The sequence below is a fragment of the Lissotriton helveticus genome, chromosome 8, assembly GCF_964261635.1.
Source record: "Lissotriton helveticus chromosome 8, aLisHel1.1, whole genome shotgun sequence".
Taxonomy (NCBI): Eukaryota; Metazoa; Chordata; class Amphibia; order Caudata; family Salamandridae; genus Lissotriton; species Lissotriton helveticus.
The window spans coordinates 1,037,265,295-1,037,281,696 of record NC_136069.1 but is presented as its reverse complement, the minus strand read 5'-3'; the positions used below and the strand labels follow the sequence as shown (position 1 = coordinate 1,037,281,696).

Here is a 16,402-nt window from a genome sequence, read left to right as displayed (position 1 = left end):
TTCAATGGTTATGTGCTGCATACTCGAGTTCGTTCTGTTCCATTGCACTTTTAATGTCATGAGGTCCTGCCCTGTGGGCGTGGCTATCCTGGCATCTTGGGACCTGTAGTGCAAGGTAATTCAACCTCATGTCAGTTAGTCGAACTCTAGCAAAATTATACAGTTTTTAAATCCCATGTGGGTTGAAGTAATGACACGTCTCAGCCCTTTACCTTGCTTTGTGATGAAGTTCTGGAATATTGCATCCATTTCGCTCTTTACCCTCTTTGGTGCAGCGCTGGTCCGACTTTCAGGCAGCGGGATCCTTTTGTGGCCTAGCAAAGCCGCTAACAAGGTAAAGGGCTGATACGTGTCATTACTTCAACCCACATGAGATTTAAAAACTGTATAATTTTGCTCTCGATTGGTGATTGCCCTTAAATGCTCTAAAATTCTTTTTTTGGCAGCACAAGTAGTGCTTCCAATATACCACAATTGCACTTGCACTCTATAGCATATATTACAAAGCACGTGCCGCAGGTTAAAAACTGTGTTAGTTTTTTGGTAGTTCCTCTGTATTCCAGCACTTGTCTATGTTTACTGTACCTACAGGCCTTACAGTGGCCACATGGGTAAAAACCCACCAGGCCATGTTGAGTGTTCATTTGATATTCAGTGATATCATTTCTAACCACCAGGTCACGTATATTTCTGTTGCGTCTATAAGTGACGGTAGGTCTGTCAGGAATAATATCCCCTAGAATGGTGTCGTTTTTCAAAATTTCCCAATGTTTGTTAAGGATATGTTTCACTTTCTGTGACTCAGAATTAAAAGTAAGGATCATGCGAGTGGTTTCCTCACCCTTTGTGGTGTCCCTTTCTGAAATATCTTTCAGGGTTTGTGATCTTTCAACTCCCTCAACCCGCTCCTTAGCTTTTTTAAGGACCCAATTGGGATACCCTCTACTCTTGAATCTCTACAAGATGTTGTCCTGTTCTTCTGTGAAAGATTCAATGTATATATATATATATATATATATATATATCCATCAAAAACAAGTAGGCCTAGTGGGAGAGCCAACCGGCAGATAGATAATTTCTCTTGTGCTGGATGAAGAACATGCAAGCAGGCATGCAGCAGGACCGGAGCATCCCTTTGATTAAACCTGCCAGACGCGTTTCGGGATTGTGTTCTCTTCTCAATGGCAAAGAAATGCTAATACCATACAGCCTTCTCCAGCACCATTTTATTTCAAAGATCCTGCCTTGTTAGGTATGGCCACTGCAATGGCCTCATGGGTCTCGTAGTGCTGGTTCGTCCCCTCAAGTGAGTCTGTTTAAAATAAAGCATTAGTGAAAGTCTGTGGTGAAACCCATGTGGGTGGATGCAGTGTCCGGCTGTCACTGCCTGTTCTGCTTTGTTGTGGGTCATCAGAAAAACTGCCTCCCATAGTGCAAATGACGCTAACCTTGCGCCATCGCGGGCCCGCTTTCATGCGGTGAGCTTCTCCCGTGGCCGGCTTGGCCGCAAACATCCATCAAAAACAAGTAGCCCTTGTGGGTGAGCCAACCGGCAGATAGATAATTTCTCTTGAGCTGGATGACGAACATGCAAGCAAGCATGCAGCAGGGCCGGAGCATCCCTTTGATTAAACCTGCCATACGCGTTTCAGGATTGTGTTCCCTTTCTCAATGGCAAAGAAATGCTAATACCAAACAGAGTTCCCCAGCACCATTTTATTTCAAAGATCCCGCCTTGTTAGGCGTGGCCACTGCAGTGGCCTTATGGGTCTTGGAGTGCTGGTTCGTCCCCTCAAGTGAGTCTGTTTAAAATAAAGCATTAGTGAAAGTCCGTGGTGAAACCCATGTGGGTAGATGCAGCGTCTGGCTGTCACTGCCTGTTCTGCTTTGTTGTGGGTCATCAGAAAAACTGCCTCCCGTAGTGCAAATGACGCTAACCTTGCGCCATCGTGGGTGCGCTTTCATGCAGTGAGCTTCTCCCGTGGCAGGCTTGGCCGCAAACATCCATCAAAAACAAGTAGCCCTTGTGGGAGAGCCAACCGGCAGATAGATAATTTCTCTTGTGCTGGATGACGAACATGCAAGCAGGCATGCAGCAGGACCGGAGCACCCCTTTGATTAAACCTGCCAGACGCGTTTCGGAATAGTGTTCCCTTTCTCAATGGCAAAGAAATGCTAATACCAAACAGCGTTCTCCAGCACCATTTTATTTCAAAGATCCCGCCTTGTTAGGCGTGGCCAATGCAATGGCCTTATGGGTCTCGTAATGCTGGTTCGTCCCCTCAAGGGAGTCTGTTTAAAATAAAGCATTAGTGAAAGTCCGTGGTGAAAACCATGTGGGTGGATGCAGCGTCTGGCTGTCACTGCCTGTTCTGCTTTGTTGTGGGTCATCAGAAAAACTGCCTCCCGTAGTGCAAATGACGCTAACCTTGCGCCATCGTGGGCCCGCTTTCATGCGGTGAGCTTCTCCCGCGGCCGGCTTGGCCGCAAACATCCATCAAAAACAAGTAGCCCTTGTGGGAAAGCCAACCAGCAGATAGATAATTTCTCTTGTGCTGGATGACGAACATGCAAGCAGGCATGCAGCAGGACCGGAGCATCCCTTTGATTAAACCTGCCAGACGCGTTTCGGGATTGTGTTCCCTTTCTCAATGGCAAAGAAATGCTAATACCAAACAGCGTTCTCCAGCACCATTTTATTTCAAAGATCCCGCCTTGTTAGGCGTGGCCACTGCAATGGCCTTATGGGTCTCGTAGTGCTGGTTCGTCCCCTCAAGTGAGTCTGTTTAAAATAAAGCATTAGTGAGAGTCCGTGGTGAAACCCATGTGGGTGGATGCAGCGTCCGGCTGTCACTGCCTGTTCTGCTTTGTTGTGGGTCATCAGAAAAACTGCCTCCCGTAGTGCAAATGACGCTAACCATGCGCCATCGCGGGCCCGCTTTCATGCGGTGAGCTTTTCCCGCGGCCTGCTTGGCCGCAAACATCCATCAAAAACAAGTAGCCCTTGTGGGAGAGCCAACTGGCAGATAGATAATTTCTCTTGTGCTGGATGACGAACATGCAAGCAGGCATGCAGCAGGACCGGAGCATCCCTTTGATTAAACCTGCCAGACGCGTTTCGGGATTGTGTTCCCTTTCTCAATGGCAAAGAAATGCTTATACCAAACAGCGTTCTCCAGCACCATTTTATTTCAAAGATCCCGCCTTGTTAGGCGTGGCCACTGCAATGGCCTTATGGGTCTCGTAGTGCTGGTTCGTCCCCTCAAGTGAGTCTGTTTAAAATAAAGCATTAGTGAAAGTCCGTGGTGAAACCCATGTGGGTGGATGCAGCGTCCGGCTGTCACTGCCTGTTCTGCTTTGTTGTGGGTCATCAGAAAAACTGCCTCCCGTAGTGCAAATGACGCTAACCTTGGGCCATCGCGGGCCCGCTTTCATGCAGTGAGCTTCTTCCGCGGCCAGCTTGGCCGCAAACATCCATCAAAAACAAGTAGCCCTTGTGGGAGAGACAACCGGCAGATAGATAATTTCTCTTGTGCTGGATGACGAACATGCAAGCAGGCATGCTGCAGGACTGGAGCATCCCTTTGATTAAACCTGCCAGACGCGTTTCGGAATTGTGTTCCCTTTCTCAATAGCAAAGAAATGCTAATACCAAACAGTGTTCTCCAGCACCATTTTATTTCAAAGATCCCGCCTTGTTAGGCGTGGCCACTGCAATGGCCTTATGGGTCTTGTAGTGCTGGTTTCTTCCCTTCAAGTGAGTCTGATTAAAATAAAGAATTAGTGAAAGTCCGTGGTGAAACCCATGTAGTGTAGTTCCTATATTCCCAATAGGCTCTGCGCATTGGAATAACACAAACAATAGTTTAGACGTAGGACTGAGGTCATCTAGGTCTCTACTGAATATGTTAGACTTAATTAGGTGTGCCAGCTAGCTCAGAGGTCACTAGAAACTTTCTCGAATGAACAGGAAGGAGTTAACTTTCCTGATTAGACAAGAAGGGATTCGTTTTTGACAACCGCATAAACATGACAACTTTGCTCCCTCCAGAACAAGGAGTATATCTCCAGAGTCGTGTGAAAACAATAAACAGTTATTTCACTCAGTCAATCGTGCATTCTTAGTTTCACCAGGAGTGCAGAGAAATAGAGAAAGGGGCGTTTTCAATAAAAGTTGCTATTTATTGAGCAGTCCTCTTTCTCATGCAAGTGTAGTGAATTGCCACAATTGCAATACTTGTTGTAAAGTAAAGTGCGTACAGTAAAAGTAGTATTATGAAATAATACTGTAAAAGCATTGATATGGTTTCTGAGCCATATGATACTTAAAACGGATAAAATATATACATACATAAAATCATTGACTAAACGTACTCAACTGGTGCTTCTAAGATACGCCTACCCCGGTGTACCTGACCTAAGCCTAATACGTGGGAAGGAGTAAGTGAGCTGCAGTTTAAGTTAAGTTAGTTTTGCCAAGAATCTGCATCAAGAATTCTCTAAGGATCTAATCAGCTCCGTACCTTGGTTTTAGAATGAAGGAGGTCTTGTATCTCTCTCTCAGGACTCGATCTCCCAGCAACCCGCAAGGGTGACTGGAAACACTGGAGCTGGATTTCTCGGCAGGAGAAAAGACAGCATCTCTCTCAGTGCGTCAAATGGGAGGGTCGGCTTCCTTCGGCTCTCGCATCAGCTGGGCGTCGGGCAAGTAGATAGCCGATCTGCTTCAAATCACCGTGTGTTTGCTTAAGGCAAATGTTGGTATATTTATACCTGGAAGGTGCCGAGTTTGACGTAAGGTTGGACATAAGACGTCACTAAGAACTTACAGTTCTTTCTGGACTCCAGGAGTTCTTGTTCAAATCAAAACAAAAGCAGGGGGAATTCCTGGGCTGCTGGAGGCTTGGTTTGTTTAAAGAACGCATTGTACTTTCTAGGAGTCTATGGGAGTAGCCTTGCCGTATTTGGACTGCATTGGCTATGACTAAATATGGATATGATTCGTATGCCTTTATAAGGATATGTTTTGTTATAACCACATAAGGGCATGAATCGGGAATATTTAAATAGGGTCCTAGATACATTCACAACACCCACTCCACGTATAATGTCCATCATTACTAAATACTAAGCAATACTAAACATATAACGATGCATGTGTTTTCCAACCCACCCCAAAATACATAAATTGCAGTTGAAATGGTATATGGTATATACACGAAAATGAGTATTTGTACTGTACGTTTTTCAAGCGGCTGAATGAATTGCGAAAATTACATTTATGAAATGGCTCTTAATACAGAAAAGAAGGTCGAGACTATTTCATCACATATTTATAAAATACTGTACATGTGCTAGAGGCTAAATCAAAATATTGTCTCTAGAGTCTAAAAGCAGAAGTTCTGTTCTCTAAGAATAGTTCTACTTTAAGCAGAGTACCATGTGCCAAAAAAAAGGTAAATATTTTGGGAACGGAAAAATAATTTCGCTTTCTGGGGAAAAAATAGTTCCAATTGTTTTTAGTAGTGTCGTTTATCAAAAACTGAAGGCCAAATTCAGAGTTCAGGGAAGGCTGTGTGCTCGTTGTTTTAAGAGTTATTCTCGTTGTTAGGAGAGAACATCATATCGAACAGGCTTGCGAAAAATTGGTCTACAACAGTAGGTGAAAGTTCGACCAAGTTCGAAAAAGCTGAAATAGTGCAAATGTGAGAATCATTGCCATCATCTATGTCTGGATCAGCAATGCTCACAGAAGGTTGTACCTGTGTGGTGCTGCTTTCATCTCGTACTTCACCGCCACCTAATCGTAATGGTGAAGCCTCAACGAATGCCGTCATCAGAATAGGTAGCCGCTGGGGACAACACGTTGCATGAGCCGTTACCGAACCAAGCAAAGTATCGATATCCATAGGTACTGCTGATGATAGTGTAAGACAGACGTCCAACACGCATTCTTCTCCGCATAGCAGACATCGAAGCACAGGTAAGATGCAATCTTGCCAGATTGGTCTGAATGAAAGAAACCAGGTAGTACTCAGATCTCTTAGCCGGGCAAAGCCGAGGACTTTAGTGATCCGTTCTCGGTAACGTATGGCCAGGATCGTTTCTTCCATCGTAGCCTGAGTTTTGTCTGCGGCTTGGCTTGCCATATCGGAGCAGAAGGATCAAAAATAAAATTCCTGCTACGAGTCCCAAAAGAAGAGGCAGGCCGCCGAATACAGAATGCACAAAATTCGGGAAGATGCCCAGAACTGTTTCAAAGGGTGCTAACAGTCCCGAAAAAATTGTCTTAAATACATGTGCGATGCCACTGGTATCAGACATGTTTAAAATTTGGCTTAACATTTCTACGAAATGCATGGGGCAATTTGTCGATAATAGGGTATGTATCTCTGCCACTGTCCTTGCAACTTGCAGATCATACGTCTCTTTGGACGAGGATAAAGGCACAGTTGTCTGTAAAAGAATAGACTTCATTCTGCTTAAAGTATCAATTCGAATATGTTGTTTCATCTGATTCACCGCTGCCACTGGGAAGCTCAGGGGGTGTTACTGTGACTGGTGCAGGCCCACCCAGGGAAGAATCATCGACATGGGAGGACTCGTCATGTACGAAAATCACTGCGCTATTGAGTGCCCTACTACGCCCATTGGAAGAGAGACTTGCCAGTATTGAAAGACAATTATTTAACTTTGAACAAGTAACAGTGGGCACTTTAAATAGTTTGGTAAACAATGCTTTAGCTCAAGGCAACCCGAACTTGCCGATTATAGCAGGGGGAGTTGTGATGCACGATAATCTTGCCGCCTCTGTGATACAACAAGCTGCTGGTAACTCTGCAGCATCCACGGGGGGAACAAATGCATTGCTTAGTACAATAGGAGGGGGACCCAAGGCTGTTAAGGATACAGTGCCTAGCAGTGTAGGTCGGGTAGTGTCTGGTATTACTTCACACGATGGACGGGCCATCACAGATACAGGTTCTAGTAAGAGACTCCGAACAGGGCCCAAAGTTGAATTGCCACCAGAAGTGAGTCCCTATTTAATTGTTTTAACAGGGGTCCTAGAAATTAGTATGCCAAACGTTGAATAATATACAACTTTGAAAAATAAAGCCACTCACTGGCTTAATGAGCATAGTCCCCTTCCCCCACATATGACTACTGAAATAACTATGGTCCGAAGGGTGGCTTGGGTAGGCCGTACACCTAAAACTATAAAGGGCGACTGTGTATTGGTCAACTTTAGGGACCCACACATTGTAGACCACATATATAAATGGAGTCCAGCCAGCGCAGGCACAAAAATTGAAGTTAGGCCTCTCTCTTATTTTTACCCCAGTAAACAACTGAGAGACCCAGATGAGGGTTGGTCTCTTGTATCACATAGTCGAGCCGGGAGGGGATGGATGAACCCGGTCGGCCACCACCCATCTTCCCACTACCAGATCCCATGCTATAATAGGTTCAGTGGCCTGGATCAGGTCGACTGACTGACTTTGGCCAGGCAGGACATGCAGGAGGAGGCCCTGCCTTGTGACGTGGTTGCCGGAGATGGCCTGGCCATGATAGAGAGTGACCAGGTATCCGAGCTGCCAGAAGCCCAGAAGTCCCCAACATTGAGAAACAGGAGTGTTGATCTCACTGGTTCGGACAGGGCAGTAGAAGACCCCCTACCAGTATTATCCTTAGCTACTACCAGTCCGGACAAACCATCGGGGAGTGTTAACATTCAACCCGATAGTATATGTCCTAGGGAGGGGAACGCAAACTGCATGTCCATCCTGTCATGGAACGTGGCAGGCTTACCAAACAAATTAGCCTGTCCGGAGTGGGGTACCTTTGTGGATGACAGTGATATATGCATATTCCAAGAAACATGGGCTAGGGAGGACCAACATAGAGTTGGCTTTGCAGCATTTAACATTGCTGCACGGTGGGGAGGAAAGGGACGTCCATCGGGGGGCCTTACAATCTGGGTCGGGTTACATCTGGGTTGTTCGGGTGAGATCATCCAGACCACTCTGATGATATTCAGTGTGTCCTCCTGTCCTGGCCAACCCCCTATAAACTTGCCATCGTGAATGTTTATTCACGGCCTACAAGTGTGGCAAACGAGTCCTAAACTATCGAAGAGTGGTCTAGTTTCCTTGGCTCTCTAAGTAGGGATACACATTTCTTGGTCGCTGGGGACCTAAACTGCCATTACGAGCCACTTCGTGGTCTAAATGAGGGAGTTCTGACGGGCGAGGACGAACATTGGGGAATCCCGCCATGTCAGTCCCCACATCTGAAGTCTTGGTCCCCCTTGGCCATACAGATTACGACGTTGACCTTGAATAATTCCATCAGGGCCTGTAATGGTCGGACTCCATCTGACACTCCGTCAAAGTGCACCTTCAACAAGAAGGGCCATGAATCACGACTTGACTATATAATGGTGGAGTCGTGTTTGTGGTCGAAGGTGATTGACTTTGAGGTAGCGCCTAGGGTGGATAGTGACCACAATGCACTCAGCCTGAAGATAGAGGGTCCAGGGCCTAGGGCAAGCGGGAAGGAAACTGGCCTGGATGTGGCTGAAGGGCTAACCATAACCAACAACAGACGCAGAGTCAAATGGGAGAAACTGGCGGTATCAAGAGACGCCCTGCCCAAATTATATAGTGCAATTCTACCCTCTCTCACGGAGGTGGGTTCTTTAATCTCCCAGCCTCTGGCACCAGATTTTAAAGATAATATGCAGGGTGCGCATCAGGACCTAGTAGCCCGCTTAGCGGAGTTCTTCAACCCCCCTGGCTCTAATAGGAGGCGTAAGGCACCTGTATCCACATGGTACAACGCCTCGTGTAGGCAAAATCAGAGCTTATTAGGGCCTTAAAAGACGGGAGAGACAAACCTAAAATTCGCTCCCTAAGATCACAATATAAAGAAACATGGAACCATGCCAGGAAGGAGTGGGACATGGAGAAATGGTCTAACCTCTCCTCCGCACTGGATATGAGGGACGCGCGTAGATTTTGGGCAATTGTCAGCACTGGTTCAGGAGAGCCTAGATCCGCAACTGAACCTAACATTGAGGCAGGGGTCTGGGAGCTACACTTTAAGACCTTATATGCTGACACAGGTCTGGAGAGCCTACCGGCATATATACCTGGTCTGGGGGAACAACAAGACGACCAGGAGTTTACAGTGGAGGAGGTTTATACTGCCATAGGGAAGTTGGCCATGGCCAAGGCTCCTGGCCTAGATAGACTCCCCGGTGACCTATTCAAGGATCAACCGGCGATCTGGGCCCCTTACCTATGTGCCCTTTTCAACGCTATTTTGGGAGGCATGGAGGTACCGGGTACTTGGTTGGGAGCAGAGATCGTCCCGATCTTCAAGAAGGGCTCTCCTCTGCTCCCAACCAACTACAGGCCTATTCGCCTCATTGACGTCCCTCAAAAAATCTTCTCCCGCTTAATCCAGGACCGCTTACAGGAGTGGATCGTGGAGCGTGACATCCTCAGCCCTTATCAGGCTGGTTTTAGGAAGAAGACGTCTACTGTGGACCAGATCTTCTGTCTAATAATGCTATTCTGGAAGACGGCGACATTAGAGGGTGGCAGCCTCTATATGGTCTTCGTGGACCTTCGATCCGCGTTCGACCTAGTACCTAGGGGCAAATTGTGGGTGGTGCTTTTGGGATTGGGAGTCCCAAAAGCATTACTGGCGATGCTGATGAGGCTGCATGCACAAAACTATGCACAGGTCAGATGCGGGAGGGATGGGGCGCTGTCGTCCCGGTTTCCAGTTTGCAGGGGGGTCAGGCAGGGGTGCGTCCCGGCACCAACCCTGTTCTGCCTCTATGTGAATGGTGTTATATCGCACCTGGATGCGGTCCCCAACAACGACGCACCCAGATTGGCAGGCAGGAGGGTGCCAGCGATAATGTTTGCCGATGACACCCTCCTGCTGTCCAAGTCCCCTATGGGGATTCAACGAGTCCTGGACGGCTTCACAGACTTTTGCCGCTGCCAAGGACTGGAAATCAATGCTGACAAGACCAAATTTATGATTTTCAGTCCACCAGCACGGACCCGTCCAACTCCGATTTTGGGCTCGGTTAGACTGGAGAGGGTACAGACCTTTCAGTATCTAGGGGTAACGATTAACGAAAATCTTTCCTGGGGCCCCCAACAGGCGAAATCCCAATTGAAACTCTCCCAACTAGTGGGTGGTATCCTTAAAATGTCAAATTCATCGACATTCACGCCAGTGAGCCCCGCATTGGAGATTTACAAAGTAAAGGCAAGGGCATCGGCTCTTTACGGTGGGGAACTCGGGGGGTACTCCTGTAGGCCCGAAATCCCCAGGGAGGAGAACAAGTTTATGAGGCAGTTACTTGCACTCCCCCAAAGCACACCTCTCTTGCCGTTGAGATTGGACTTAGGGCTGAGTTTTATCCAGGACGAGTTAGCCCTGAAACCTTTGAGGTTTTGGTGCAGGCTATGGATAACTCCAGAACTGTTCAATTATAGGCTCGAATTGAAGTATGTGCTGAGCCACGGTAGCGCTGTAAAAATTCCCTGGCTTGTATTTGTGAAAAATGAACTCGGGAAAATAGGACTACCTGACCTATGGTATGATCCAGAACGGGCATGCAGGGGGGTTTCAGGCAAAACGCTTGCGAAGTCCTTTATGGATCAAAAACAAAACATATGGTTGCATGACTCCAAAGCTGGCTCCTTGACCATCACCTTTCTAACTCTCAAACACTCATTTGGTTTTGAGTTTATGAATGTCATATATCCTGTAGGAGCGAGGAAGCTATACATCCAATGGAGGCATGGAACACTACCACTAAGGGCACACACAAGCATGTGGTCTAATCCCACAAGTAACTTCTGCCCTGGATGTGGTGCGATCAAGGAGGATGAAGTAAACATGCTCTTTTTTTGCCCCGCCTACAGTAAAGCCAGAAAGTACTGGTTGGTGCCCTTATGTAAGAACATGGGATTTGATAAATGTTTTGTTGCAATGAGAGTCCTTAAGACTGACACGTCACCGCACATAGTCTTTGCACTCTCCAAGTTCCTCTTAGCGATGTGGTCCAAGAGATGTTCCCTCATCACAGCGGCACCCAGGGGTGATTGTATATTATGAAATTATGACAGTATACACTGAATGAAATTTGATCCTTTGACTTGATTATCCTATGATCTACATTCTGATTGGTAATCTGATTCTATGATATGTTTATTTTATGTCAATGGGTTTTATACATGTTTTAACTGCAATCTTTTATGACTGAAAAATGTCGAAATAAAGATCAAATGGAATGGAATGGAATTTGAATAGCAGAGATATTCAGAGAAGGCCATATTGTAGCCTTCATGTCTGGTTTGCTGTTTTGATACAATACTTTTTTTTTTTTAAACCTTTATTTTAGTTTTGCAGTCAATAGAGATACATGACATTCACATCATTATCAACCATACAGCGTGGTACATTTATGGTACAGTAGCAGAACAGCTGGTATTCTTGTGGGCTGAAGCAGCCCATCTCACCTGAAAAGTAAAACAATTAACAGCAGATCACAGGGTGAAGACAACATAAGCAGAGCATTGTACTCATCTCATGTAGGAATGCAAGCATTGGGGAGAGACCTCTACGTCTTGTAGGCAGATCTAACAATAATGGCGCCCGTCATAGTCAATGTGCAATAGAGAGAACTGACAGCTAGGTACCTATATGATGTGGCTGCCATACTCCTCATCAGGCGATCCCAAGTATCACTGTTAGTACTAGTGTATCCTGCGCTCCCCATTGAGGGTGCCCCTTCGGCTCCTACAAGTGTGCATATGCAACGTGGGTATCCTGATTGATGTTTGTCGTGAGGTGTAGCACGTCGTCCCCCCTGTGTGGAGCCATAACAATTTGTGCTCAGGCAATGAACCCAATGTGCATGAACATTCCCACTTGAACACATCATTAATGCACCAGGAGAGCCCGGCGTGTCATGTACTGTAAACAGTAGTAGCCTAGCTGCAGGTGTCTCACCACCCCTCACTCCACCTCGACGCTAAGTAGCCCGCTGCTTCCCGAGCGGAGAGATTCTGTTCCCACCCGCTAGGTTTGTTGCATTTGTATCCATGCGACAGATGGCATTAGGTTGCTCCGGGCTCAACTATCTGATTCTCATCCATAGAGGTGTCACTGTGAGACACCTGGGACAGCCAGTAGAGTTGTAGCGGGGACCATATATCCTTGGGCCTACAACGTATGGGCATTAATTCAGCATAAATGCCATGTTGGTCTTGGCAGTATGTGAGATCGTTCAGCCAGTCTTTGAATTTCGGCGCCCTACCTCTCCCCCATCTGCAGGCCACTCTCCTTTTAGCGAGGAGCAGTGCAATGTCCACGAATCGTCGATGCGTTCTGAGCACATTCTTGGTATACCCCAACAGCATCAACACCGGGTCAAGTGGTAGTAGGCCTGCAATCATGACCTGCAGCGCAGCATGCACCTGCGTCCAGTAGTCCTGTATCGCACCGCATTCCCAGGCCAAATGGAGGAAGCCCGCCCCTTCCGAGCGGCACCTTGCGCATTTGTCGTCGTCTGAGAGTAGAAATCGTAGCTTCCTGACCGGCGTATAATAAAATCTCTGTATAAACTTGTAATGAATAATTTTCAGACGACAGCTGGACGAGACATTGGCCGTGACCGAGCAGCAATAGTGCCATTGTTCATCAGTAAGTTCAGTGTCCAGGTCAGAGTCCCAGTCCTCTCGCGCTCTGGACCTAACAGGCGGGCGCTGCGTTCGTATATGATTATACAGTTTGGAAACCATATGCCTCCCATCTGACACCAAAAGCACCTGCAAAGGCAATACCACCTCTGGTTCGTCCGGGAAGGAGGGGAGTATGTCACGCATACCCTGACGAAGCCTAATATAGTAAAATACCTCCATTGGAGTCGGGGGGCCCGCCTGAAATATCTGATCCTTGGTGCGAAATACTCTATCATGGAACAGATCACCCCATGTTCGTATGTGAACGCGTTTGCACAGGGATCGAAATCCGTTTTCTAGTAATAATGACAGTTTCGGGTGGTACGTTAGGGGCAGTGCAGGTGAATAAAGCATGGGAGCATCAAGCATTGTAGCTATTCTTCTCCATGCGTCGACAGTACATGTGACTGTAGTGGCGGGTGTCTCAATATCACCAATCCCTCCCATCACCATGCCGTTGAGCGGAAGCGGATGCGCTATCCACTCTTCAGCCGCAATCTGTGGCATAAAGGGAGCGGGACAAACCCAGTGGTAGGCGTATTGCGCCTGTGCACTAAGATAGTACACTACAAAATCCGGCACATCGAACCCACCCTTGTCGTAGGGTTGTGTTAAGACCGCCCAGCTAAGCCGCGGTTGTTTACCTCCCCAAAATAGGCGGAGCAGTTCAGTTCGCAGTCTCTTAAAAAAATAGGGGCCTGGGTAGTAGGGTATATTTTGAAACAGATATAGGAAACGTGGGAGGATGATTATCTTGATCAGGGAAGCTCTGCCCGCCATCGATAGCGGCAAGGCCATCCATCTAGTCACATTATCTGCCAGTTGCGATATTGCCACGCCATAGTTCAGCCGGATAGTGTCTTCTTTATTGAGTGATATCTCAATGCCCAGGTATCTGAGTTCTAAACTGCACCATTCCAGGGGGTAGTCCAATTGGAAATGGGCAACCGAAGCCGTAAGGGGGAAGAATTGTGATTTCTTCCAGTTAATGTGCACTCCGGACATGCCTCCAAACGCAATAAATTCTCTAAGGATTGGGTTAAGGTTCTGCTGTGGGTGCCGCACATACAGGGTGACGTCATCCGCGTATAAGGAAATCCCTATCTGTCGTTGGTAGCAGTTAAAGGCGCTGTCCTTATGGAGCTGCCGGATCCTGCACGCCAACGGCTTAATTGCCAAGGCGAACAGCAGGGGCGACAGAGGGCAGCCCTGCCTGGTCCCTCTTGTAATCGGCATCTGTGTAGATAGCACACCATTGATGACGACCCTGGCAACTGGGGCAGTATAAAGGAGTTGCACCCAAGAGATGAAGATTCGAGGAAATCCCATTCTAGTCAAGATAGCCATGAGGTAGCCCGATTCCACAGAGTCAAACGCTTTGGTGGCGTCCAGAAACACAGCGGCAACGGGCAGCTCAGGCGAGATGGTGGGGATAAGTGAGAACAGCGTACGAAGGTTATGTGATGTTGCTCGACCCGGCACAAAGCCAGATTGGTCCGGTAGCACCAGGGTATTCATGAGTAGGGACAACCTAGTCGCTAACACTTTGGCAAGAATCTTCGCGTCACAGTTCAGAAGTGAAAGGGGTCTGTAGGAGTCGGTATCTAATGGATTCTTCCCCGGCTTCAGAAGTGAGGTGATCGCCACCTCCCTCATTGAACCTGGTAGTATCCCCACCTCCAGTGCCTCCGTAAAGACTTCCCTCAGCACCGGCGCCATGACGTCAATGTAGCACTTGTAAAATTCTGCTGGGAGGCCGTCCAGCCCCGCAGCTTTACCGTTACTAAGGGACATGATAGCATCCCTAATCTCATCCAGTTCAAAAGGACTACCGAGGAAGGCCCTGTGAGCGTCGCCAAGCTAACATAGCGCTATGTCATCAAGGAAGTCCCCAAAATCTACCTCGCCTACCTGCTGAGTGGAGTACAATTGTTGGTAGTGCTGCAGGAAGGTGTCATGTATCCTTTTTGTGTCCCGATAGGTCCCTCCCTTGCCATCCGCAATTTCCAATATGTGGGTAGCATAGCGCTGGCGGCGCGTGAGCGCTGCAAGTACCTTCCCCGGCCGGTCCCCCTCACAGAAACTCCTAGCCACCCAGTGTTTGCCCCGGAATTTCACCTCCCTGGCAGCCTCTTCCTCGAAGGACGAAAGTTTAGACGGGAACGCCTGCGCCAGATCAGGGCTAGGATTATGTACCATCTCCGCCTCTAGGGCCTTAAGTTCCGACTCAAGTCTAGTCAGCGTGCGCACTATATCCCTAAGTACCCCGCAACTCTTAGCAATCGTGATACCCCTGACAGTCACCTTAAAGGCTTCCCATATCGTTTCCACACTGTCTACTGTTCCCTTGTTTCTAGGGAAGAACGCCTCTATCTCCTCCCCTAGTTCATGCTTAAAGACAGGGTCCAACAGGGATGAGGGAAGCAGTCGCCACGGCGGTCGCATCCTGTTCAGTCCAGGCACCTCAATCATAGCCAATACCGGGCAGTGGTCAGAGTAGGTACGAGGCAGATGTTTCACTCTAATGACACCAGCAGCTAGGCCCCGTGATACGAAGCAGTAATCAAGCCTCGCCCACGTACGTGCGTGTGTTGTAAGGTGCGTGCCCTCTCTAGCCCCTGGGTGTGTGTACCTCCAGCTATCTATGAGCCCTGCCTCAGTCAGTATACCCTGCAGAGCATCCCTTGCTTTTGTGTTGTATTGGCCACTCCCATCCGACCTATCCGCTACCGGCACCAACGACAGGTTGAAGTCCCCCCCCCAGATAACGTGTGTGGCTTCGACCTCCAATACATGACCCCACAGTGTAATGAAGAAACCAGGTGTGTCTATATTGGGCGCATAGCAATTCACAATCACGACAACGTCTGTGCCCAGTCTACCCCATAGGATCACATATCTCCCCTCTGTGTCCACCCTCGCTCCCAGCTTTTGGAAAGGTATTGATCTGTTAATCAAGATGACCGTGCCCCTGGAATAAGTAGAATAAGAAGAGAACGCCCTCACGATTGCCCATCTGCATGCAAATTTCGGTTCCCTTTGCGGGTCCAAGTGAGTTTCCTGTAACAACGCTATCTGCACATGATGCCTATCTAAATACGTGAGCACATTCCTACATTTCCTGGGATCATTAAGCCCTCGCACATTCCAGGACATAATTGAAACGTTATGCATTGCATTATCCCCCATGACCACAACCGTATTCCTTATAAAGGATCATTGCCAAGCTGTCAGCCCTTATTTGCCTCGTACCAAGTGTAGATCTATGCACTGTATGAAACATTCGTATCTTCCATTCAGCATCGCTGTTGGTTGCACTAGTTGCAACGATTGCATTCATGCCATTAACATCTCCCGAACCACCGCCATTAGCAACAACTTCCCAACCCCCAACAGTCAATCTACCCCCCACCCCTCGCATATAGCAACTTAACTCCTGTACTCCCGCCCCTCCCCCCACCCACTGAAGCAACCCAATCTTGCCAGTACCACAGCCCCTCCCCCCTCCCCGATCCCCATACTCAACAACCCCCGAAAAGCTGAATGGGGAATCCCCTTCCAGGGGCATCAGAGGATCGCACCAAACCACCCCGAGAACCCCCTCCCGCCCCGCACATGCCATGTGGGAA

At 47.9% G+C, this 16,402-nt stretch overlaps 1 protein-coding gene across 6 annotated transcripts in view; it reads right to left on the bottom strand.

Moving 5' to 3' along the window:
- Positions 1–16,402, bottom strand: part of UPF3A (UPF3A regulator of nonsense mediated mRNA decay) — a 726,694-nt gene that overhangs the window by 102,925 nt on the left and 607,367 nt on the right. For 4 of the 6 annotated variants that reach the window (XM_078657881.1, XM_078657875.1, XM_078657876.1 and 1 more), the window contains one exon: positions 11,478–11,549. The exons of the other annotated variants lie outside the window; for them this stretch is intronic. In XM_078657881.1, the coding sequence (XP_078514007.1) occupies positions 11,493–11,549 (57 nt within the window). In that variant the 3' untranslated portion in view covers positions 11,478–11,492. Of the gene's footprint in view, positions 1–11,477; positions 11,550–16,402 lie in introns of those variants that run through there. 6 annotated transcript variants of the gene reach the window in all.